The 27,299-nt window shown below is 36.5% G+C and overlaps 1 protein-coding gene and 1 long non-coding RNA gene across 7 annotated transcripts in view; one reads left to right on the top strand and one right to left on the bottom strand.

Moving 5' to 3' along the window:
• The window catches only part of NELL2 (neural EGFL like 2), a 362,368-nt gene extending 337,057 nt beyond the window's left edge, over positions 1-25,311 (top strand). For all 6 annotated transcript variants that reach the window (XM_023643416.2, XM_070271280.1, XM_023643415.2 and 3 more), the window contains 5 exons: positions 2,126-2,266; positions 10,994-11,187; positions 12,358-12,534; positions 14,742-14,966; positions 24,594-25,311. In XM_023643416.2, the coding sequence (XP_023499184.1) occupies positions 2,126-2,266; positions 10,994-11,187; positions 12,358-12,534; positions 14,742-14,966; positions 24,594-24,644 (788 nt within the window). In that variant the 3' untranslated portion in view covers positions 24,645-25,311. The remainder of the gene's footprint in view (positions 1-2,125; positions 2,267-10,993; positions 11,188-12,357; positions 12,535-14,741; positions 14,967-24,593) is intronic.
• Positions 5,939-11,062, bottom strand: LOC138924793 (uncharacterized). The gene is made up of 2 exons (XR_011440048.1): positions 10,923-11,062; positions 5,939-9,248 (listed from the first exon to the last, which is right to left on the bottom strand). It is a non-coding gene; the product is annotated as an uncharacterized lncRNA (long non-coding RNA).
• Positions 25,312-27,299: the final 1,988 nt, after the last annotated feature.

Here is a 27,299-nt window from a genome sequence, read left to right as displayed (position 1 = left end):
AAAGTTGCTTCAGTGGAGAAGGCTCTGTTCCATTAATAGTTATTCCAAGTCACCAATGACGATGATCAAACTCTTCTAAAATGCGATACTCTAAACATCCCCCTCATGGCCTTCTTCCAATAAACTCACTTCTAAAGCTAAATTCCAACCTGCTTTCTTTTGTTCATGCACTTAAGAAATGACATAATCAATTTTCTGCATCATTTGCTTTAGAAGAAAAGACTGCATAAAGCTGAAATGAGCATAGCATTTTAGTCCCATTTATAATCGGAGGTTCATCAGTTAGGGAGGCCCCTGAAATACAAATAGGCTGTTCCATAAAACGTATGAGACCTTTAGTAAATGGAAGCAGTCCACATCAGCTATGTGTCAGAAAGTCAACGGTTAGCTGATTTGGCCACTAATAATTATTTTGACAGTAACAATTCCTGACAATAGGAACGGACTCTTCGGAGGAGGAACCACAGAGGCAAAACCATTCGTAGTTCAAAAATAATGTCAAAATTTTGCAGTGATATAAAATATGTATTTTCTGGCCTGTTACCTAATCTAAGAAAATGATTTGTACCTTGTTTTAGTGAAGGAACTCTGGGTTTATCAAGAGTGCCTTATTTCTCTCTTTTAAAAAAAAATTATTTATTCAAAAATTTGTCACTCAAAATTGAACATATGGAAAGAGGGAATTTAAAAAGAAAACAAAAGAAATATATACTTCCAAGAATTTAGAGTTAGATGAGACTGAAATAGGAAGAAAGGAGAGTCTGCTGAACTGGAGTGGACTGGCTGGGGGTAAAGGACTCTGAAAAGCAGCTGGCCTTACCTTCAACATGAGGGACATCACTGTGCCTGGTCACTGCAGCAGGGAATATGATGCAGGCGTCAGAGGCATAGAAGAAAGAACTATACTGCCATGGCAAGTGGAGTCTTCAGTCATGGCATGGGGCTGTCAAGATGGGAGTGGGATGCATGTAGATATTTTTTGTCAGCTACAATGGTGCGATGCCATCAGCTCATTTAGCAGCATCTGAGTCATCTCCAGGGCACCCAGAAACCCAGAAGGTATATGAGAAGAAGGGGACACTTTGTAAAGCAACTCCAGGAATTACTTGTCCCTCTAGGAGCAAAGGAAGAGACTTGGCTGGGGTTGTATGTTCCCATCGTTCAAAAGACTGAACAAGGAGAATAAAGGGGTCACAATGTTGGGGAGTAACAATAACCCTCTGGAGACAATGTATGAAACTCAAGATGTATAGCTCTCTTTGTTTAGACAATTTACCAATTTCAGCCCATGCCTACTTGTATGAAGGAGCAGATCTTGGTTAAATCCCATAATTTCCTTTTGCCTCATTTTTTTCATATGTTCAATATGCTATCTACATGGCAAGATTTCTCTTTTGAGGGATGAATAAGGTAATATATGTGAAACCCATTAAAAAGTGACATAAATGGTATATATTCTCAAAAATATGATGCATGTTATTGCATGGATGCTATTGAATGATATATTCGTCAAGTTGAATAGGTTATACTGAAAGTAATAAAATACCCTAAAATCTCAGTGACTTAAAGCAACAAAGGTTGATTTCTTGCTCATAATATATGTCCATCGCAAGTAAAGGAGGAATGTGCCCCACATCATCCTCACTCAGGAACTCAGGCTGATGTTTAGAGCCTCTGGAAATTGCTGGTCGTTGTGATGGGGGAAGTGTACATGTGAATCACACAATGCATCTTAAAAACTCTGCCTTTAAGTAACACAGATAATCACTCCCTAACTGGCTTTAGGATGTCTCGTGGCAATCCTAGCTTGTGTCCGGAAGAAGAACTGGAAATATTTGGTGGGCAGCACTAATGACTATTACAGATGGTTTCTTTCCATTTTCTACAGTTGGATGACCTTTGCAACAGAGAAGCCATCTAGACATTTCTCCTTTTACTAATACTGCTACATTCTTTCCGTATAGCTTTCAACAACCAAGTAGACTTTCTTGATTTTATATTTTCTTAGTTTTAAGGATTTGCTGGCACTAAAAGTTTTAGTAGTCACCCGACAGAATATTTTAGTTTCTTTGAAAGAAAAGCAGCAATTGCATAACATCCCGTTTTTGTTTGCTTTGCCAAACAGACATTGATGAGTGCTCTGATGGCTTTGTTCAATGTGACAGCCGTGCTAACTGCATTAACCTGCCTGGATGGTACCACTGTGAGTGCAGAGATGGCTACCATGACAATGGGATGTTTTCATCAAGTGGAGAATCGTGTGAAGGTCAGTAGAAGGAGACCTGGGGTTTAAGAACTCCTCTTGAGCTAGAGGAATATACGGTATGATGTAGCCAGTAGACGTTGATCTAATGTTTAAGTTATTGGTGATTTTTGCCGTGTGTTTATACAACAGTGATTGGAAACGTTAAAATCTAACTTTTGCATGCTAATTATGATTATTAATTATTTTTAGATAATTAAAAATTGTGACACTAAACCAATTCTCTATGGATACTTGCAAATGTTAAAGTGTGTTTTAGAGTCAATAAACCCATAGTAGCATGAAAAAATCTGACCTCAAAATGACTAGAGAAAAACAGAGTAAGACAGGATAGAAGGAAAATGGGGACAGAAGAAATATGATGATGATATGGCCCAGGGTAATATGTACAATCCCTGATACTCTGGGCTATTTCTAATGTATCACTTGCCTGGCAAACGAAGAGATGTTTAGTGAATGCTGAATGTTGCATTCGGAAGATATGGTCCCTGCTTCAAGGAAGATTTCAATCAAATAGGAGTGGAAAATTCAATTATATTATATTCAATTATTTACGATTAATTTTGAATTATTTTCAGTGAATTGACAAACAACTCTGCTCCTCTATACCTTCTATTAAGAGGCACAATTTTTAAAAAAGAGGCAGAGTAAGCCAGGCCCGGTGAACAATTGCCAGGGAAACCACCTGCGCTAAAAGGATTTGCCATCAGAAGTTTGGCACAGGGATGGAAAACAAAACAAACCTCAAGAAACCATTATTTTCTCCATTTGTATTTACACCTTCATGGAGGAACAGCCTGAGAGAATGATGCGGCTAAAATGACACAGTCAGTGAACGCCTTGGAGAATCTAACTTAACAGTACTTGACACCCAAATGATAAGACGTCTTTTATCCTTGGGCCTCAAAAGGTTTTCACACAGAGAAAAGTGAAACAGAGTTGGTGATAGATGCCAAGGCTCCCAGCATGCTTTGCCAGCAACTGCAGAGCTCTGGACCTCAAGCAGAGGATTCATCTGGACTTTTACATGCGAATGGGAATGCTGTTGCCTTCCCACGGGCTAAAACCTGGCCTTTGCAAATAACCACTTAACTGTAGTCTGAGGGCTTTACCTTGCACTTGTGAAGGTTCCAGAGTGAATACTTCCAGCCCTGTAGAGAATGCCAGGAACAGACTGCAGTCCAAGAGGCAGATGGGACAGTGTGCATTCGCTCTTCTCTGATAAACCATTTTGCCTGTGTTCTATAGTATATTATGAGGAAGAAGTCTTTCATACTACTTTTTTGTTAAGATTGTTTTTTAAGTTACACACATAATGAATGAATATAAGCAGATTATAAGTAACTCAAATCATACAGAAATATATAGATCAAAGCTGAAAATGCATCTTCATTCCTCTCCTCCTTTTCCCCATTCTTCCCGCTTCTCCTCTAGGGGTAGCCTGTGTCTGGTTTTGCTTGGTATCCTTGCACACCATTTTCTGTGCATCAGAATGTGAATAGAAAAAACATGTCCCTCTGCCGACTATCTTCCTTTACATTTGTAACTGCACTCACTATCTTTTAAATTTATGACCACAGATTTCAAGAAGGCTTTATTAGTAATCTATCGATGCATAACAAATTACCCCCATAACTTAGCAACTGAAAACAACAAAAATTATCTCACAGTTTCCATGGATGAGTTATCTGTGCACAGCCTAGCAGGATGCCTCTGGTTCAAGGTTTCTCATGAGGTTGCAGTCAAGTTGTTGGCCAGGGCTGTGGTCTCATCTTGAAGATTTGTCGGGGGTGAGAGTGAGGGGAATGGGAATCTATTTAAGGTCACTCATGTGGCTATTGGCAGGACTTGTTTCCTTAAGGCCAGAGCTACTCCACAGGGCTGCCTCAAGACATGGGAGCTGACTTCCCCTAGCGTAAACAACCCAAGAGACAGCAAGTGCCCAAGATGAAAGCCACAGTCTTTTTATAACCTAAACTCAGAAGCAGCATTTCATCACTTCTCCCATATTCTCTTTGGAGAATAAAAAGAGTAAAAGTGAGTCAATAAGTCCAGCCCACATTCAAGGGGAGAGGATTACACAAGAGGGTGACTATTGAATGGTGAGGATCACTGGGGGCGGTCTCATAGCCTACCTACCACAAGGGCTATCAGCAGTGCCCAGCATTCCTGTTTATTTAGTTACTTTCGCCTGCAACTCTCTAATAGAACCATTTCATACCTTCTCCAATCTCTTCAAATCTTATATACCACTTACTTTTTCTTCATTTTCTGTTGGTGGCCCTACTTCTTATTTAACTGAGAAAATAGAAGTACTTCACTTTTCAACCAGAAGCTTTATTAGCTTACTCTCATTTATGTTACCTACTGCTTTCCCTCCCTCTTGTTTCACTGAATGAAACTTCATTTCTCCTATCAAAAATTAAACCCTCCATGGTACCTTGCATCTCATCCCGCCTCGGCAGCTTGAGGTCTTTGCCGTTGTACTATCCACTTTCTCTTTCACGTCATAGATACTCTTTTCCTACCACATCATTCTCATCAGCATACAAACAGCCTGGTGTAGCACGCATCTTTAAAAATAAAAACCCAAAGTAACTTCCTTTGACATCACCTGATTCTCTAAACATTTTCCCCATTTTTCTGCTCCCTTCTAGAATAAAAGTCTTTGAAAGGATTTTCTGTACTTGTTATCACTTCTTTCTTGCTTCCAGTGAGTAGTCGCACCGCTTCGGTGAATGCTCTCCTTTCAAGATTACTAACAGTTTCCATCTTGCCAAATCCACTGGTCAGTTACTATGTCCTTCCTTGACAATTCAGGCATTCGACCAGTTGATCATTTCTTCCTCTCAAGAGAACTTTCTGTACTTAGCTTTGCGGACACCACTTTCTCCTGGCCTTCTCTTACCCTACAGGTTTCTCCTTTCACTCTCCACAAGACTATATGTTCAAGCACCCCTGGGCTCTTGGCAGTCTTCTCTGTCCATTCTCAATCTCCAAATCAACCAGTTCCATAGTTTAAAATGCTATCTACACATTCCTAATTCAGACCTTTTCCCTGGCTGTATTCATATACCTAGTTGTTTACTGGGTATCTCAACATGGATTTCTTATAGGCAACTCAGACTTAATGACTGACATAGAACATAGAATATTTTTAAATATATTCCCAATCTGACCACCTCTCACCATGACTACTGTTACCATCTTGGTCTAAGCCATCGTTATCTTTTGTCTGGACCACTGCAGCAGTCTCCAAACTGGTCTCCCTACTTCCACTCATGACTCCCCTAGAGTATTTTCCTGTAACTCCCAGAATAATCCTTCTAAAACTGAAGTTAGAACATCTTACTCCTCTGTTCCAACTCCTGGAGCCTTTCTATCTCTCTTCAGAGTAAAATCCAACCCCTAACAATGGTTTACAAGGGCCTACATGATATGGGTACTTTCTTGCCATTTCTCAAATATACCAACTGCTTCCCTTCTCATGTGCTGTTCTTTTTGTCTGGAATGTCCTTCCCCCGGATCTTTGTATGCTTCTTTTGTTGAATTCAGATTTCCTCTAAAATGGCTTCTTCTGGACTCCCGATTTAAAAATAGCATCCTACCCCTGACGCTATTCACTTACTTGCTTCACTTTCTTCATAGAAATGATAAATTCTCCTGAAATTATTGTATATGTTAGTTTGTTTATTTGCTTATCTGCTACAGAATGTAAGCTTCAAGAGTCATAGATTTTGTTTACTTGTCAGCTTCCAATGCCTAGAACAGTGCTTGGCACATAAGAGATGATATATTTATTTGTCTAATGAAAAAGATTGAGATGGATGATAGATAGATAATATTTTAATCAGAAGTATGTTAGGAATATAACCCATGTTAGAAGTAGATATATGATATGATATATAGTAGATATATGGTATATTAGAAGTAAAAATATATAGTAGTGATCAGGACAAAATGAGAAAGCATAATTAGTACATTCACGAGTGTTCAGAAAGTAATGAGGAAAATTAAACTAGCCAATAAAATAACAGTGATAAAGATGAAGGTAGGGAAGTAAAGGATTCTTATGCAGAAAAGGCTTTTCAAGGAAATTCCATAAACACAGAAACAGTGAAAAATCTTATTTTTTAAAAAACCACAATTCTGGAAAGGTGATTTTACTATTGTCTTCCAATACAATTTATAATGATTATCAGAAAAATCTACTACTCTTTCAGGAGACAATGTGCTGTGAAGGATTCTTTTAAAAAACGCACCTATGTTATAAAAAAAAGACTAAAATGCTCCTTCTAAACACCTATCCATTTGCTGCAATTTCAGTGATTTATAGAATTGTAATATTAGTATTTAGAAGGATGCAGGTTTAACAGTGTGATTGTATCCGAACAGGTGCCATTTTCCTGTTGCTGAAAAAAAATCATTTCAAAGTGGACAAAGCCACAGCAGTGGATTTGCAATTGCTCTGAAGTGTAAGATTCCTACTTGAAGGCAGGAATAAATAACTGTGCAGTTTCACTACTTTTTAGGCTGCAGTTGTGCAATCTGCAACATACATGTTTATAAGCTGCATTCATACAAATTATGTGCTGTTTTGCTCATCCATTTATCTCAGAGGTGTAGACATCTAATCTCCAGGTAATGTGCCAGAGTACCATTTTCCTTGTCCATTTCATCATTTCTGCTGTGCCCCCAAATTTGTCTCTCTCTAAGAATAAAGCCTAGTATTTTTTTCACACAAGAATATTTCATTTCCATGCCAATATTTTTCTTTATTGCTTTAATTTTTGGATTATCATTAGGCTTGGTGAGGTTTTTTTGAACTTGTGAGACCAAAATAATAATGTTTACAAGATAGCATCTTTTGAATGTTATGTTCAAGCCAAATACTATAAATGCTTAACCTAAATCAAGAAAAAGGACAAAAATGAAATGAATACAAATCAACTCAACAAGTAGTTACTGAAAAGATGCACAAGTACCTTGAGATACTTGCCAGGCGTCTGCAACATACAAATATACAGGAGATGTGGTCACTGCTCTTGGCTTGTAGAAGAGAGAAAATATGTACAGCAACAACTGTCACACAAAGTAGAATGTGATAAGTTTCTTAATAGAGGAGAAAACCATGAGGTTGAAAATGATAAATACTTGAGGAAAATGTAAATTCAGAGCTGTAAGGAAACAAAGAGAGAAACTATTTCCTGTTTAGCAACAAGAAAGGCTTGAGTATCTAGCATTTGTTTTAGGACTTCAAGTATGATGTGATTATTGGCAAATTGAGATAGGGAAAGAGAGTGCAAGCAACAGAAGTGGCCTTAAATGCCTTACTAAGAAGTTTGAACTGAGTCTGAACAACTGTTTTTTAGAAAGGAAGTGATGAAAGTATATCTTCAACAAATCCATATTTCAGCTTGTCCTATATTCTGAACTCCAGACCCATATATCCAACTACTTACTGGACAGCTCTACTTGAAATCCCAGAGGAAAGTGTAATTCATCATGTCCTAAACTAACTCATGTTTTCCTCATCCCTGCCAGCCACTTTCATTCCCCAGCAAAATCTTGCACTTTTTTCTGTGAATATCATCAGCCAAATTTTCCAAGCCAGAGGTCTGAACATTGTTCATAACCCCTCCTTCTCCCTAATCTTCGAAGCCGACAAATCACTAAGTTGCTGTATCTTCATTGTTTCTATCTTGGAAGATTCTATCTTCATTGTTTCTCTCTATGCATCCCCGCTGCTTAAGAACACAGACTTGGAGTCTGACTGCTTGGGTTCCTATCTGCGCTCTAAACCTTACTGGCTCTGTGACCTTGAGAAAGTTATGCAACATTTCTATGCCTCAATTTCCTGATCCACACAAAGGGAATTATCATTTACCTTCTGCAGTTGTTGTGAGGATTAAATGAGTCATTATGTGAAAGTACTTAGAATCTGGCACATACCAACCACTATATAAGTGTTTGCTATTATTATATGACCATCTCTTCCCTGGGCTACTGAAACAGCCTATTAATTGATCTCCTGGCTTCAAGTTCTAATCCACTCAGATCCCTTTTCCAAAATGAAGCCAAAGGAATCTTTCTAAAATGGATATCTGATTGTGATTTTTTTTCTGCAATTTCCTAAAATGACTTTTTATGGTAAAGTTCAGATTTCTTAACATGACTTTTACGTGTGCCTGAGTACCTTTTCAGCTACATATCTGCCTACTCTGCTCTCCTTGAACATTCAAGTCAACATTTCTCTTCATCAAACACATCTTGACAGCTCTAAACTTTGGGCCTTCAAACACACTTGTGCCTCTGACTAGAACACTCTTTACCATCTCTTTGCTTGGCTAAATTTTATTCATAGATTAATTGCCACACTTGGAGAAAGATCCAGAAAGGGCTACCGATGTGATAGAAAGAAAGTAAAGAAAATTTATCAGGGAAAGAGAATGAACTATGTCAAATGCTGCTGTTAGGTCAAATTGGATGAGAACTGAGACTTGACCATTGGATTTACCAACATTTCTTTAATTGCTCACTAAAGAAGTCATCAGTATTTTTAAAGTCGGAATTTTTATAGACCATAGTAAAATTTTCAAATTAGAATATGCATCCTTCATGTATATTTAATTTAGGAAATTTGCATTATAATAAAACTATACATGTAAATGATTTGCAAAGTTCTATACTACCATCCAATTGAGAATAGTCTCTGCATTGGGAAACCCAGTATAGATAACAAGAAAAAAGGCAAGAGGAGTTCAAATTATTTCAAATCGCATTGAATAGTAAAAGCTAATACTTAGTTCATTATGATGTTTCTGCCCACATGTTTCTCCAAGGATAACAAGTGCATGGCAGTCATTGTTGTGAACAAATTTTTATTCTGTTTCTTTATTGTGAGTGTACTTTACTTAAGAGCACATATTCTTATTGTGCCAGGACATCTCTTCTTTGTCTTCTGCAGCAAATCCAAGGACTCTCTCTGCCTTTAAGAAAAAAAAAAAATGCATTACCTGATAGCAGAGCTTTTATTTTAAATGTCAGGCAAAATGAAATAATTGTAAAAGTCCAGCCATTGCCATTAGTGGAATAATGTCTTTATAGAGGATATTTAAAGGGTTATGTAGTAAGAGGTATTTATAGAGTTTGTGGTCAAAGAGACCAAATAACTATGGTTAATGGTTTTCCAACTTGCTGTTATTCCTAACTGTAAGAATATTTAATGGGAGACAAAGATCAACTCATCAAATATACCTTATTATTCTGAATAAACCAAATATAGAGCCACGTTATAAAATTTCATTTCTGTTACCAAGAGACAATTTTCCCTGATCTGAAAAAAAATATATTAACCAATGTACTTTTAAAAAATTATAAAATATATGTGCTGGCTAACAGTTCTCCTTTTGATCATAGTCTATAATTATAAATAGTATCATCCTTGACAAACGAAGCCATAATAAAGTTCACTGTAGTTGTAGTAAAAATCTTGTCAGCTGTTGTCTCAATTCATTGGTTTTGTTGAGATGGGAACTAATAAAAATCAAGGTAAATAGAAATGTATCATGTGGCTTATTTTCAGGAATACATATGTGACAAAACTTAAGTATTTAAGAGTTGAAATACGGCTAAAATATGTCTTTACTAGTCCATGTCTCCAGTAATGCTGAAATCAAACCATTTAAGAAAGATGCTTACTAAACTCTGCCTTTAAACTTTTCAAGGGAAATCAGTGTGTAGTTCCCTTAGTTAAAAGCTGTACAGCCCCTCTTCTCTCTAACCCACGTTTCTTGCTGTGATTTAATTCTTTCCTTCATGACCTTTACTCAGAGGAAACAGATGAAATGGGAGATAACTTACTGCCACTCATACAATATCCCTGAAATATATTTTGGCTTGTGACCTTTAAATTATAGGGATAAATAAAATGAATCCCATATCTTCTTATGGACCTGATCCGTGGGTCAAGATATGTTTGCTTTTCATCTGTATGAAAATGCTTTAGGCTGTGATTGCCATGGAGTAGGTGAGGTCGGGTGATGAATGGACATTTGTCAGCTGAATCAGGCAGGAGACAAAACGATATTCTGAGATGGAGAAGTTAAGAAGTGGGGAATTCTTTGCGAGAGAAATGGTTATTGCTGGTGGTCACTTGCCCTTCCGTGGGTGAGGGGCAGGGTATAAGGACAGTAAAGAAAGAACACCTGGGCAGAAGACTGGAAGGAGCTTACATGTGGTGACATGGCTGTGAGAAGAGGCCTTGGAAATGGGATACAATGCCTCAGGGATTCCATGACATTTCATCTCCCACTAAGAAAGGATTTTCTCTAAGCACCATTTAACATCGAGGATGATTCTCCAATAAAAAATCATGGGCACTTTTAGAATTTCCACTGCCAAACTGTTTTTGTTTGAGAAATTGAGTCCTGTTTCTACTTTCAAAAAAATAAGTGTTTCACAAAGCCTAAAGGTATTTACAGAGATATAAAAGTTGAAAATATAGCCAAAGTTATCTGGTGTTTGAAATCCAGCATGATAATATTTTCCTGTGAAATCCTTAGATCATTAGCATTGCTTGAGTCAGCATTTAATAGGATATGCTTGCCAGTAAGATGAAAATTAATTTACAGTTGAATGCTTTATGTCAGGAGACAACTTGCCTGATTGCAGTTGTTTGAAACTGAGCATATTCTGAGCGCATCGCCTGCTGCCTTTTCTTGGCTGTAGATATCGATGAGTGTGGGACCGGGAGGCACAGCTGTGCCAATGACACCATTTGCTTTAACTTGGATGGTGGATATGATTGCCGATGTCCTCATGGAAAGAACTGCACAGGGGACTGCATCCACGATGGAAAAATTAAGCACAACGGGCAGATTTGGGTGTTGGAAAATGACCGGTGCTCTGTGTGCTCCTGTCAGGTTGGTATAAATAAAAAATTTTAATCATTGTTATTGAGGTGTAATTTTCATGTATTTCAAGTGTACAGCTTGGTGAACTTAGACAGATGCACACATCCATTTATCCATCATCACAATTGATATAACAGAACATTTTTATCTACCCAAAATGTTGCCTCTCTCCTTTCTTAGTAACATACACCCAGGCCCAAGCAAACACTGCTTCTGGTCACTATAGATTAGATTTATATTTTCTAGAACCTTGTGTAAATGGAATCATATAGTACATATTCTTTTGTGTCTGGCTTCTTTCTCTCAGTATTAGGTTTTGACATTCATTTACATTCATTACACATATCAGTAACCCGTTCCTTTTCATTCCTGGGTAGTATTACAATGTATGGAAATACCACAATGTGTTTATCTATTCACTTGTTAATAAAATTTTGTTGCTACCTATGAGAATGTTTCCATAGTCACAACGTCATATTTGAATGAATGCATAAATGAAGCCAGAATGGACATGCTATGGCCTATGAGTGAAAAGTGTTTATTTGGTCTATATCTCTGTTTTAGAGAGATGTTCTGTAATATATACCCAGTTGATAATAGAGACTTAAATTATAGTTAAATAAATAATACTATGTAGCAAGGGGTCAACTATTATGAAAGAAACTGATAACAGTTTGTATAACATAAGGTCTAAAATAGTCCATAAACTTAAGACTACATAAAACTTCTTCACTAGCTACCAAATATAAACACACGTGCCCTCACAAAACCCTAAATTTAGTTAATATGAAAATTACTATACTAATAAAGAAGTACATATATATTTATATATACATATACACATTTATGTACACGGAAGGACCATGTAGTGTTTATCATTTCATACAAATCATTTCTGGAAAATTTCTTTCTGGTCAAGTAGTGTGTGGAAAGGAAATTGGAAGTTCTTCAGCTTGGGTAATTTCTGTGTGTTAGCTACAAAATGGAACTTCAAAGAAAATCGATGAATTGGTAAGTGTGTGAATTATCTCAACTCTCAAATCAACATCTGAGAGATAGGTGTATGTGTGTACACACAAACACACACACACACACACACACACACACACACACACACACGATGTTATTCTATTGAGAAATGGAGGCTTTTGGTAACTGCTTTTTTTCCTTCTCACACAGAATGGATTTGTAATGTGTCGACGGATGGTCTGTGACTGTGAGAATCCCACAGTTGATCTTTTTTGTTGCCCTGAATGTGACCCAAGGCTTAGCAGTCAGTGCCTCCATCACAATGGGGAAACCTTGTACAATAGTGGTGACACCTGGGTCCAGAACTGCCAACAGTGCCGCTGCTTGGTAAGTTTAGTTACATGAAATACAGGAGAAGTTTAGGCCCAGAATCTAAATAGGAAAGTGACCTTGCCCTCCCACGTCTGCCTGTGTTCAAACCTGGCCATAGTGTTGGCAGTTTCAAAAAGTGAGCCTGGTTAGGATGACAAAGATGATGGACATGCAGTCAGGAGCCGAGGAGGTATTTCCTGGGGTGGATGTGGTGCACCATGTTGTGTATGTCTTTTGGCAGGATCTCCAGAGCTCAAAAGAAGACAAGACTCTCCTAGCTTCCCCAATCCCATTCAGCTTAGGTTTAGGTAGAGACAATTATGAAAGAACAATGGCATTCATGAAAAGAATCATCTTTTTTCCAAGTAGAACTTTTGTTAATCCATTTCTATCAATCATGTTTAGGCTTAAAAATACACACATTTTTTCCTTCTAAAGATTATTACTGTCAGGGTCGGCCCGGTGGCGCAGTGGTTAAGTTTGCACGTTCCCCTTTTTGGTGGCCGGGGGTTCACCAGTTCAGATGCCGGGTGCAGACACAGCACCGCTTGGCACACCATGCTGTGGTAGGCGTCCCACATAGAAAGTAGAGGAAGATGGGCACGTATGTTAGCTCAGGGCCAGTCTTGCTCAGCAAAAAGAGGAGGACTGGCAGTAGTTAGCTCAGGGCTAATCTTCCTCAAAAAAAACAAGAGTATTACTGTCAGTGCTGTTCTGATGGGCACCTTGTTTTACATAGAATATGGATATGCAATAAATACTTAGAATGTTAGAATTGAACGTCTCTATATATTTATGAAACTCTTACTGGAAACGGTAGGTAGAAAAGAAAATAAAGACTTGATAAAGAAAACATCAGTCTTTTTTTCACTTGACCAAATTTCTTGATTCTTTCTAGTGGTATAAATGAAATGGAAAATTGGTCTGTGTGTCTTTCTAGAAGAAAGTTTCACAGATGCTACTTTTGAAGTTATAGCTAGTTTCGTTTCTATTTGTGAGGACATTTTTAAGGCAATGCTTTTTTGTTGCTCCTTTTTATACTTTCAACCCAAAAATCAATTGAAAGAGCAAGGTCAGTTCCTGTGCCTGAAGGCTGCTTTCATTTCCAAGACCATGAGATTCAGAATTATGAAGAAAATAGGAAACAGGTGGGAGCTAAACTTTAAAAAGATCCAATTCTCAGGATTTTCCCACGTGGAATAAAAAAGACTGAAATCAGTTCCTAGTTGTTTTGGGTTTTTTTCCCAAAGTCCCTACACTGAGGAACATATAAATGAACAGAGAAAAATTGTCAAATTCCCTTTATATTTCAGTTTATTTTCTTGTAAGTGGACAAAACTTTCTTTATGCAGAAGGGAATAGATAAGACGATAGGGAAAAAGATCAAAAGAATGAAAACAGCATCTCAGGCAAAAAAGTTAGATAAAAACCTCTTCCATAGAAAATAATTCTCCTTTGTCATGAGAAAGATAAGGGCATGCAAATTTGATTTTTTAAAGAGAAACAGTTTGTGCTTTTGTTTATTGTTCCTGTGTCACCTGTGCACGCACCTGTGCACGCACCTGCACCCACGCACTAAGCAAGTAAGTAATTTTCTTAATCAAACCCCCCCTACCCCCCATTAAACTCCACATATGTACATTCAACACAATCTTGCCAAACCCCAAAAACAAGACTAAAAATGCACAACACTTTATGAAGCTTAACTCTCGCACATTAACCGTATTAACTCAACACACCTAACAAGCCCAACAGAACTTCCCCCCCCCGCCATTAATACCAACATGCTACTTTAATCAATAAAATTTCCATAGACAGGCATCCCCCTAGATCTGATTTTCTAAATTTGCCAACCCTCCTTCCCCCGTTAATGTAGCTTAATAACATAAAGCAAGGCACTGAAAATGCCTAGATGAGTATGTCTGCTCCATAAACACATAGGCTTGGTCCTAGCCTTTTTATTAGTTATTAATAAAATTACACATGCAAGTATCCGCACCCCAGTGAGAATGCCCTCTAAATCGTGCCCCCTGCAGTATAGACCCCATCACTCTGATACAGTTTTTGTAGATTCTCTGCAAGATTCATCGCTTTGAAGGTCTGAATAAAATCTCCATCCAATAAATTGAGTATTCAGAAAACACTGTGCTCCCACCCACCCTGCCATCCTCCACGCCCTCCCTGCCTCTCCCTCTGCCCTTGCACATCTGCTTTCCTTACAGCAAGGGGAAGTTGACTGTTGGCCCCTGCCATGTCCAGAGGTGGAGTGTGAATTCAGTGTCCTCCCAGAGAACGAGTGCTGCCCGCGCTGTGTCACTGACCCTTGCCAGGCCGACACCATCCGCAATGACATCACCAAAACTTGCCTGGACGAGATGAATGTGGTTCGCTTCACTGGGTCCTCTTGGATCAAACACGGCACTGAGTGTACTCTCTGCCAGTGCAAGGTAAAGCCCATTAAATTCTAGTGGGGAGCACTTGGTCGGAGCTCACAGATATTAATGTGCTGAATCTGGCCAATGGGAAGCATTTTCTTTTCCTATTTATAACTCAAACAGAGGTGGGAGGAGTGCCACTCAGCTTTACAAGTGCCAAAACTGACTGTCATGTTCATCCTCTGATGCATATTCAGGGAGAAGGAAGTGCGTGGTCAGAAACCAGAATGATCTGTTATTTATATTACCACAACAGAAAGGACCTACTGAAATTGCCCAAAAGTGTCTAATTGGACACACTTTTAGAAAGAACTACAACACCAAATTTCATGTTTTTTCTTTCATGATAGAAGACAATATTATTTTATTGATTTTTATCTAGTTCTTTTATGAGGTCCGTAAGATATATTGATGAATTAACTGTATTACGTTTTCCAAAGTGAAAATCAGTACGGTGAAAATCGGCATATTTCTTGGTTAGTTACAGTCAGTTACATTGAATTGAAAAATTTCAGATCTGTTATTTACCATATTTTATTCCTACAGTTGGAGAAAAATATTTATAATGATTTTTCTTCTTGTAGGAAAATAGAGCATTGTGCCTTTACTTCAATGAGAACAAAATAATATAGTCAGAGTATATAGCGTCATAGATAGTGACAAAGTCGAACCCGTCCTACTTTGATTGTTGTTCCTACAAATATTTGATTTAGTGATCATTATACTTCATAGCCATAATTTGGGAATCAACACTAAAAATAGGTAAATAACCTGGAAGGTTTAACAACAGCAACAGGAAAACAAAAATGTCATATTTTTCCCAGCATAATATGGCCAGGTATCCATAACTGCTCTGGTTAAGTGAACATTTCCATTTTAAAAAATTTTTCCAATAGAGCAATTTAATTCAGATTCACTTAGTACAAATTCTTAGTAGAGTACCTTGAGGTAACAGGAAAAAGAAATATAAAATGCTTTAAGCTTTGAGATACTGTTATTATCTATTTCAAGCCACAATGTCTAGCTCTTTGAATCAATGCAATTTGTCAATCAAGCAGAGCTTTTTGAGTGAACATGTAATGCTGTTTTCCAAAAGCGCATTAGCAAATTTGAAAGTTACTACTAGTGCTAATGTATATGCAGTGTTCCTGTAATATATGTTTAATGTGAGTACACTTAGCAGTGCGTATCTAGACACTTCAGCATTAATGACCAGCAGGGAAATACTCTCTGACATTTAATTACCAGATAGAATTGAATCCCCGTACCCTGCTAAATCTGTTAGATTATTGCACTGTGCAGTGACAACAAAAATATATACCAGGTGATAGAATGAAAAAAAACACCAAATATGCCTCAGATATTTCCAATAAGAAAAATGCATTCAGTAATAGATAGAAAACATTAGCGTATTTTCTGGGGTAAAGAGCTTGAATGAGCTTGTCATTCACTGCCTCATAAATAACTACTAAGATGTTTTGACTCGTGGTAGGAATGTATTCCAAAAGTGTATTTTGGCATTAAATTCATTTCTTGTCAGATAAGTGCTGATTCTCAGAAGTTGCTGTTTGATATTGTTTACTTTTCCCTTCTTATTAAATGCGAGTTATAAGAATATGCTCAATTTTACCAAATTTATCTCAAATACTCATTTTTATCATGTTTATTTTGTGTTATTTTAAAAATAAAATTTATGCAAAACAAGCTCCAGATATTGCACTGGAGGTGAGCACTTTTCAGAATTGGGTGCTTTCCGAGCACCGTTTTTGCTTATTCTCTCCCTATCCTACCCACTCTGAATTATTCGTTTGGGTCAATAAATACTAATTGTGTGGGGTGTGGTGCTAGTACCAGGGGTATAATGATAAGCAAAAACAGACACAATCATTCCTGGAAATTGCTGCCTAGCAGCTTATTGTCTAGAGCTATGCTATCCAATAGGGTAGTCAGTAGCCACATGTGGCTATTTAAATTAATTAACATTAAATAAAATTTAAAAATTCAGTTCCTCATTCACACTAGCCATACTTCAACTGTTCAATAACCAGATGTGGCTAGTGGCTGTCATATCAGACAGCACATATAGAGAACATTTCTATCATCACAGAATGTTCCATTGGACAGCACTGGTCTAAAGGTAAAGATGTGGCATCTGGAATCAGGCTACCCGGATTCAAAGCCTGGTCAGCCACACTAGCGATGTGACCTCAAGGGATGTTCATTAATCTCTCTGTGGCTCAGCTTGCTCACTTGAAAAGTGGCAATAATAATAATAGTCCCTACGTAGGAATAATTTTAGTACCTACTTCAGAGGTGCTATAAGAATTAAGTGAGAAGATCCATACAGAAAGTTTCCTACACATTTCATGCACATTCAGAGTAAGCACTCAATAAATGTTGGCTATTATTATTGTTGGTAGTAGAGTAAATAGACATTAAGTCATAAAACAGAGAAAGACCACATTACAAACTGTGGTGGGTGCTCTGAAGGAAACGTGCACTGTACAACACGTGAGTCAGTTACTTCTGAGGAAATGACATTGGAGATGAGATCTGAGGAATTAGGACTTAGCCAGTGAAACAGGGTAAGATTTTCCCTTCCCTTTTTCAACATGTCTTCAAATTCAGTTTGCTTAGGTTAAAAAAAAAGTTTCCTCCACTCAGAAGTTAAACTGTTGAGTCAAAAATGAATTACGAAGGTTGTCTTTCCTGGATCTAATAGAGATGACGCATCCTTATGATTGGTCAGCATGCTTTCAGGCAATTATGCTTTGAGCTCCAAACAATAAAGAGTTATCCAGTTGAGAAATAAGGAGGGAGGGGGCATGAGAGGATCATTTCCTTTAGCAGATAATCACTGAGCAGGACAGTTTGGAAACTGGAAAGGACAGTGCCACTTTTAACTCCTAGGGAGACTCTGGATGTAATTCTGAAATAACTTAGTACAGAAAAAATTAGAATTTTATAAGAATGAAGCTCCTAACTTCCTAGAAGTTGCCATCATCTATCAGAAATAGCAAACTTAAAGTTTGAAAGCAGACCTCTGTACTAACATTAGGATAGATAACTAGATCTATGTATGGAAACAAATACCCCATAAATGGGCAACATTAGAATGAAGACATTAATACATGATGGGGAGAGCTTTCCAAATCAATAAAGGAAGAAAGGATTATTCTATGAATATTGGAATGACTAGACAGCAATTTGAGGGAAGTAATTTTCTCTACTGTTATATAGCAAAACAAATTCCACACAGAAGAAGTGTTAGATATTAAAAAGAAATCAAAACAAAAAAAGTAATCAAATATTTATCAAAATTCTGGAAGGGAGATACCTTTTCTAACTTGAAAGTGATAAAATATATCTCAAAGAAAATTACAAAATTGATAAAGTAAAAAGTCACAACTAGAGACTGGAAAAGTATTTTCAGCAGATAGGATTTCTTTATTAAATTAAAAATATATAGGGCCGGCCCCATGGCTGAGTGGTTAAGGTCTCGCGCTCTGCTTCAGCAGCCCAGGGTTTTGCCAGTTCAATCCTGGGTGCGGACATGGCACCGCTCATCAAGCCACGCTGAGGCGGCATCCCACATGCCACAGCTAGAAGGACCCACAACTGAAAATAACAACTATGTACTGGGGGACTTTGGGAGGAAAAGGAAAAATAAAATCTTTAAAAATATATATAAAAATTAATAAGAAAAACATATTCTCATAAATCAGCAAAGGATGAATAAACAATTCATTAAAAAATACAGCTATTAAAAAAGAAAGTTATTCAACCTTTAAATAATTGAAACAAATATAAACTAACGTAATGAATCATTTTTTCACATACTACAGTGAAAAAAATATTTCACAGTAATTTCCATTGCTGATAGAGCTGTACTGGAATTGTAGTTCTTATACAGTGTTAGTAACGTTGAAAACTACATGTGAGTAGCCTCACGTACACCTTCTTGCCCACTCCCCTTCCCCACACAAATACCTTTTGTTCTATTAATCCCAGGTCTGAGAATCCAACCTAAAGAAATAATCTAAAATATGCCACAAGCTATATGCATGATACTATTCATCTCACCATTATTTGTCATGCAGAATCAAGGAAGAAGCCAGCATGTCCAACAATAGAAAAATGGTTAGGGGCTGGCCTGGTGGTGTAGTGGTTGAGTGCACACGTTCCACTTTGGTGGCCCAGGGTTCGCCGGTTCGGATCCAGGGTGCAAACATGACACCACTTGGCGGGCCACCATGCTGTGGTAGGTGTCCCACGTATAAAGTGGAGGAGGATGGACACGGATGTTAGCTCAGGGCCAGTCCTCCTCAGCAAAAACAGGAAGATTGGCAGCATTTAGCTCAGGGCTAATCTTCCTCAAAAAAAAAAAGAAAAATGGTTAAATTATAGTAACTCTATATGATGCAATATATCATATTTTATTACAATTATATTATGTAGCCATTGAAGTACTAAAAATACTTATTATAAAAATTAAGATAAAATATGATGTATGATTACATACGCAATTTGATTGCAAGAAGGTTGAAAATAAAGGAATAGGAAAGTAAATTCTTTGAAGGCATACTAAAATATTGATAGTGGGATTTTTAAATATGTGTTAATTATTTATATAGATCATTTATATATGTATAATTTTAATTTATCTATACGTATAATACATATACATGTTACACATACATATATACATGCCTCTAATCTATATAATTTATAAGAATATTAATATATTAATAATATATAACATAGTGAATGATTAAGTAATAAGTAAATATATTAAGTATAAATAATATTAAAATATATTATACATTATATATTATATATTATATATAAATATATTACTGAAAATTAAAAGTTGACTATCTTCTAATCTTGATTCGTAGAGTTAACATGAAAAGAGTGACAATGACTTCTTTAACAATAAATATAGCCAGAAATAGCAGGGTGTTAAGGAAATTTATTGTGTTACTATGTAAAAATAATTCGTTTTTATAATTAGTTATAACAGCTGATGGCTACTCTTCCTGGAAGTCCAACTAGCTTTCACTTGATCACCTTTTATTTTAGTTTTTATCGAGGTGATGTTTATTACAATGAAATGCATAGTTCTCATACGTATAATTTGATGAGTTTGATAAATCAAAATACAGAATATTTCCAACACTCTAGCAAGTGCCTTTTTGTCCCCTTCCAGGCAATACCTACTTCCCATAAGGAAACCTAGATTTGATTTCATTATGATAGATTTATTTTGCCTACTTGAAAATTTCATAAAAAAGGAATTATTCAATATATAGTCTTTTATGTCTTCTGGTGAATTGATCATTTTATCATTATGTAATGTCCCTTCTTATCTCTACCAAAGCTTGCAGACTCAAAGTCAATTTTGTCTAGTATTCATTTAACCACACAGTACATATTTTGATCCATTCACTTCAAGCCTATCTGTGGTTTTATACTTAAAATGTATTTTTTATAGATAACATATAATTAGTTCTTACTTTTTTATCCAGGGTTACAATCTCTGTTTTTTAATTGAAGTGTTTAGTCTATTTACATTTAATGTACTTTTTCACATTGGTAGATTTCGGGCTACCATTTTACCATTTGTTTTCTTTTTGTCCCATCTATTTTTGATACTTCTATTCATCCATTCCTTCCTTCTTTTTGTTTATTAACATTTTTTATACTGTTCAATTTTAATTATTCTTTTGGAATTTTAACTATAACTCTTTATATCGTTATTTTAATTGGTCTAAGGATTACAATATATATCATTAAATTATTATAGTATAATAAGATTTAATATTATACTACTTCATAAAAATATAAGAACTTTGGAATAATATATTTCCATCCCCCTGGCCTTTGAGCTATAATCATCATATATTTTATAACTATGTACACTATAAACCCTAAAATTCCGTGTTATTATTTTTGCTTTAATCAGTCAAATATTTTTTAAGAAAACTAAGGGAAGAACAAATGTTATATTTTATGCTTATCCTCATGTTTACCAGTTCTGATGCTCTTCATTTCTTCTCACATATTTGAGTCTCCATCTGGTGTCATTTCCTTTCAGCTTGAATAACTTTCTTCTGTGTTTTCCATATTTCAGATCTACTGGTATTGGATTCTCTCAACTTACGTTTATCTGAAAATGCCTTTATTGTTCAGGAATATTTTTACTAAGTATGGAATTCAGGACTGACAGATTTGTTCCCAGCACTTTAAGAGTGATGCTCTATTGTTTTCCAGTCCTCATTGTTTCTGATGTGGATTCAACTATCATTTGCATTTTTGTTCCCCTGAGTGCAATATGTCTTTTTCCCCCTCTGTCTTCTTTCATGATTTTCTCTCTATCTTTGGTTTTAGAAGTTTGACTATGATGCACGTAGGTGTGATTTTTCTTTTTCGTTTTTCTTTTTTTTTTTTTTTTTTTGGTCTTTATCCTCTTTGGTGTTTGCTGGGCTTTTTGAATATCTAAGTTGATGCTTTTTTTTTTTTTACCAAATTTGAGAAAAATTTGGCCATCCTTTCTTCAAATATTTTATCTGCTACATGTTCTTTCTCCTATTCTTCTGGGACTCCCAATTACACATATGTTATATGGTTTAATATTATCCTGAAGGTCACTGAGGCTCTGTTTTTATTTCTGTCTTTTTCTCTTTGTTCTGAAGATTGGATTTCTATTGTTTTGTCTTCAGATTTACTGACTGTTTCTTCTGCCATCTCTAATCTGCTGTTAAACCCATCTAGTGAATTTTTCCTTTCAAATATTGTACTTTTAATTGCCAGCATTTCCGTTTAATTCTATTTATAGTTTCATTTTTCTGTTGATATTTACCATCTATTTTTTCCATTCATTGTGACCATCTTTTTTTACATCTTTGAACATATTTATAATAGGTACTTTCCACTCTTCATCTTACAGATTACACTGTCTGGATTATCTTTGAGTCATTTCTATTCACTACTTTTTCTTTTGGTTAGTTGTTTTCCTGTTTTTCTTCATATGTCTAATAATTTTTATGGTTTAGTGGATATCATGGATGATGTATGGTGTAGACCCTGCATTCTATTAGCATCCTCTGAAGACTATTTACTTTTGTTCTAGCAGGTCGCACATTACTGGTGAATCACCTTGAACTTGGCTTTACACTGACTAGGTGGATCTGTTCCGGATTTACCCTCAGTTCTAGGGTGACTCTCTTAATCTTGAAACATTTTTTTTTAACCCTAATCATGGCCCTTTTGGGCTTTCAAAGGAAAGCCTGAATTGTTTTATCAATCCTTTCTAACTTGGCAGGTCACAGATTTTAGACACCAATACCCACAGCACCAGAAATTTCTGTTTCAGATCTTTTAACCTTCAACCTGTGACTCTCGTGGCCTCTTCAGAGTCTCTTCTGCAATTCAAAGACCAGCCAAGAATCCGAGGGGAGTTTATCTGCTGATTTACTCCCTCCTTTCTCAAAATTTTCTCCTGAATTTCCAGCCACTCTGACAGCCCTAAAAGTTGTCCTCTGATATCTGGGGCCTATCAGATTGTGGCTTTCTGCTTGAGTTATAGTTATCCTAAGCTGCACAGACTAGTGAGTGCCATAAGGAGCAATGCAAAGTAAAACTGAATCTCACACAATACATTTTTGTTCTTTCAAAGGTTGAAACCCCACCATTGTCTGTCTGCTTTTGGTCACTATCCATTGCTTGCAAATACTTATTTTTGTATTTTGTCCAGACTTTATAGTTATCTGTAGGAGGCTTAGTCTTATATAAGCAACTATGCCATTTTAGACACTGGAACCCCAATAGGATATTTTATTAATCTTTCATGTATGGACTCTGTTTCTCTAATTGAGGAGCTTCCAATGATATGGTTTGTAGGACATGTATCTTGTTATAGCTAAACGTATTGATATGGAATAAAGAAAAATATTCCTGGAAGATTTTGGAAAATATTCAGTCCATTCCAAAAACATTCAAGGGCATCATACTAGTGATTTTTCCCCCCATAGGGTTCTAATGCTAGTTTCACATGCTCAGTGGCAGAAGACTGCAGAAATTCCCTAACCCTCTTTCTGTTCAAAAGCCACGCAATTAGAGGAATTGATACTCTCAGGAACTAGTACACCTCTCACTTCATTGGGTCAATGGATTCGGAAAGATCGTGCAACCAGTTTATGATTAGAAAACCTCTGCCTGTGAGCATGATTACAAAGCTATAAAATGCCACGAGAGATCCAAGAGATGGTTGAGACTCTCTTGCTGTCAGAATAAGAACTCCACTTAATAACAATTTAGAGAGGAAGAGATTAGACTAAATTGATAATATTCTTCTTGGATATGGACTGGCTTTTCCCTCATTTGGTGTGCTTCAACAAAGGCTAAAGTATCAAAATCTTTTCTTCTTTAAGTTTTATCTTATAGGAACAAGCACTTCTGATTTTATCATATTAAAGTACATTTTCAATCACCTAAAGTCAGTTATCTGAAGGAAAATATCAATAGAGGATGAGTTTTAGAGCAGACTAACCTGAATTTTAATCCCAACTGTACCATTTATTAACTGTGATTTTGGACATATTTAAGCTTTCTGATCTTCAGTTTCTGAATCTAAAAAGTATGACTATTAATAGGGATCCTACTGGGAATGCTGTAAGGTTGAAATTAGATAATGCATTTAAAGTGCCTGGCATAATATAGTCTGACACAAAGTATGCGCTCAAGAAGTAGAGGATATTATCTTATGATTGCAGTAACAACATTAACATTATCATTCTTATTAGTTAGCTGGTTGAAGACAGTAGGAGTGCAAGGAATCAAAAGAATAAGATATAGAAAGTTTTTCTTTTTTGTAGTATACTATATTATTTTGGTATTTTGTTATAAAACGAATTATGCATATCTGGCCCTTCCTTGCCTATTTTTCCTACTTCATTTCTACACTGTTTTCTTCAGCAACTTAAAATTCTCACCCTGACTTCGTGTTAGTTTCTTAACTGCTCAGAACTCTTTTCACTTCAAAGTCTTCACTCATTCTGTTCCCTGTGCTTTGGCCTACCTTTCACACAGCTGTCTTGAGGTCTTGGTTTAAACATCACTTCTACAGCAAAGTCCACCCTGGACACCCAATCTAAGTAGCCAGACTTTTATTCATCTCATGACACCACCTAGTTGCGTTTTTTTCCTAGCACTTTTCACAATTTTTGATTGTATGTTTGCTTGATATTTATTAGTTTTCTCCTCCAAAAAGCTGTAAGCCCTGCCCTAGAAGGGTAGTGACCATGTCTGCTTTATTCATCAATATATCCAGGGCTTAATATATGCAATACATATTTTATGAATGAATATATAGAAGAACAAATGTGGTCCAAGAGGATGACATGGGGCAAATAAAGCTAGGCTAGGATTTGCCACAAATAACGGGGCATAATTGGCTCTGCACTAGTAGAGACATGGAAAGTGATTGGGCCATTGAGCTTTCTGGGGTGCATAAATAACAATAATAAATCATAATAAATAACCATACATTTATGTTTATGAGTACCAATCAATAAGTGTGAGTATTTACTAATGGCTTAAAAATTTATACTGTGCTTTTCTTTCCCCTTTTTTCTCTAGAATGGCCACATCTGTTGCTCAGTGGATCCACAGTGCCTTCAGGAACTGTGAAGTTAACCATCTCATGGGAGATTTCTGTTTAAAGAATGTTCTTTCACTAAAAAGACCAAAAAAAAAAAAAAGTTACAACTTAAAGTGGATGATTTGTGGGCAGCTAAGTGCAGCTTTGTTAATAGCTGAGTGAACTTTCAATTATGAAATTTGTAGAGCTTGAGAGAATCACACAAGGAAAATTCTTGAGGCAAAACTAGACCGGAATTCTGCCTCTGCTGTGTCTGACGTCACCGTGTAGAAAAAGAGGTGTGGAGGACACGCCGTGACACCACGACCCCCGGCTATAAAGCTGGAGCCCATCGGAGCTTTGAAAGCCTCTAGCTTCACTGGTGCAGAAAATTTTCCTCTCGATCAGAATCTTCACGAATCACTTAGGTTCCTCACTGCAAAAGAATAAAATGTAAGGCAGTGAATGAATTATATTTTCAGAAGCAAAGCAAAGAAGCTATAACATGCTATGTACAGTATACACTCTGAAAAGAAATCTCAAACAAGTTATTGTAATGATAAAAATAATGCACAGGCATGGTTACTTAATATTTTCTAACAGGAAAAGTCATCCCTATTTCCTTGTTTTATTGCACTTAATATTATTTGGTTGAATTTGTTCAGTATAAGCTCGTTCTTGTGCAAAATTAAATAAATATTTCTCTTACCTTATAAACGTCTGAGTGTCCTGTTTAATGTGTTCCTTTTTCTCGCAGATGCTTCAACATACAAATTGCTCTCTAGTTCTGCTGATGAAAAACTCCCACCATGCTATTTCCAAATTGAAAGGCAATTTTCAATATACGATATCCCTAAGTGGGGAGTGTGATGGATACCTTTGTTCTGCCTCTCTAGACCCTCTCAGTCACCTGTTCCACACTGTTCTGTCTCCTGGGGACTGATCTATATAGACCATATTAATGGCTTCTCTTGTCCTCTGGATTCTGGCTTGGTTTGACAAGTGGGGACCACTGGCAGGATATCAGAAGGAGATAAAGTTTGGGTATTTATTCTGCTGGCTCCCTTCCTGCCAGGTCACTACCATTATTGGCTGTGTCCCCTTAGTAAAGGCTACATCTCCTGACAGGTGGCCCTCTCCGTTCAGCTACCCTCTCTAGGTTCCGATAACTTCCTCTTCTATTTGCTTCTTCTGGCTTAGGGATGGGAACAACTCTGGCTGTTTTGTCCTCTGGAGATCCCTGCTCTGTTTCTTGTTGGTTTCCCTATTTCCTGTCACATCTTTATAAACGGTCCCTTTGTTAAACTCTCTTTAATGAGCCAACTTGTGTGTTCCATCTGTTTCCTGCCAGGACTCTGACTGACATACATAAGGAGGGAGTATGTGAGGGTTGGGAATGTCTTCAAGAGTTGGTCTTTCACATTTTGATATAAAAACTTAAAGAATCCCAATGTTAGGAGGGAGTATGACATTACATATTAAATTTTTCGATGCACGAAAATCTCAGGAGGAAAAAAGTAAATAGGCTAGTAGCCAATAAGGATAGTTTATCCAAAATTGCCCTATTCATGTTTTGCATTATGGTGAAAAGAAATACAAGTATTATCAAATTATATTTTAGTTGCATAGAGACTTTTTTCCTTTAAAGAAAAAATGGAAAGGGACAGGATATGACCACCAAAAGCAACAGAAATGGGAAAGTGGCTTTTCACTATCCTTTTATCATTACTATGGAAACAACCTAACAGAAGCTGAGCTGAAGGATAATTTATAAATGTCTTAACACTTTGACATGTGTAATATATATTGAATGTGTGAATTCTAATATCTCTGTATATTTCCTGGATTTATTATAAATGATTTTTTCTGTGACCTTTTTACATTTCATTTAAAATTTCAGCAGCATATCAGGTTTATTTTTATCAGCTATTGTTTACTAGGGTAAACAGCAATTTAGTCTCTAAAAGGGTATTAATTTGATTTTTTATGTGATTTTTTTCATTATATAGATTTTGTATTTCATATTAAATATTCCTGAAAAACATGTATTTTATTTGCTTTTATGAGGAGAGTACAAAGTAGTGCATGCATGTTTACATACACACCCTCACAATCTACATCCATATACTCATTTATATTCATTATTTAGATATTTTGTGCCTTTTGGAAGACAAAGCAAGGCTGAAATTGCATATTCCCCATCCATTATAAGTCTCTCTAGGGCTCTGAGCATTTTGGTGGTTTGCAGACCCCTGGTTTCTGTAGATTGCTGGATGAAAGCAAACTCAACACTGAAAAGACAAGAGGGAAAAATAAGATTATGTTCTTCCAAGGTCCGTTAAAGCAATAAATGTGTTCAGATTGAATTTTTCCCTTCAAGGTTTATCTCATAAATAATAGATCCCCAGGAGAACTACTGTTTGCCCCAGCAAGCAGTAATCAATTTCTTCTTAAGAACCTTGTTTTTTGAAGAAGAGTTGGTGAATGCCCTGTTTCTTGCTCTGGAGGTAATGGGCAAAATGCTGTGGTTGAATCATGTCAACCTTATGAGAAAGTGAGAACTAAGAAGCATGAATTTAATTTGGGGGTACTCAGCTCTTTTAAGGACAGCACTTGCTGAAAATAGTCTTTATTACATTTCCTTTATTTTCCGTCTTTGGAAAAAAAACAAGAATATGATTCTTTGGTAATTAATGTATGGTAAT

The sequence above is a fragment of the Equus caballus genome, chromosome 6 (assembly GCF_041296265.1).
Source record: "Equus caballus isolate H_3958 breed thoroughbred chromosome 6, TB-T2T, whole genome shotgun sequence".
Taxonomy (NCBI): domain Eukaryota; kingdom Metazoa; phylum Chordata; class Mammalia; order Perissodactyla; family Equidae; genus Equus; species Equus caballus.
This window is presented reverse-complemented; position numbering and strand designations above follow the sequence as displayed.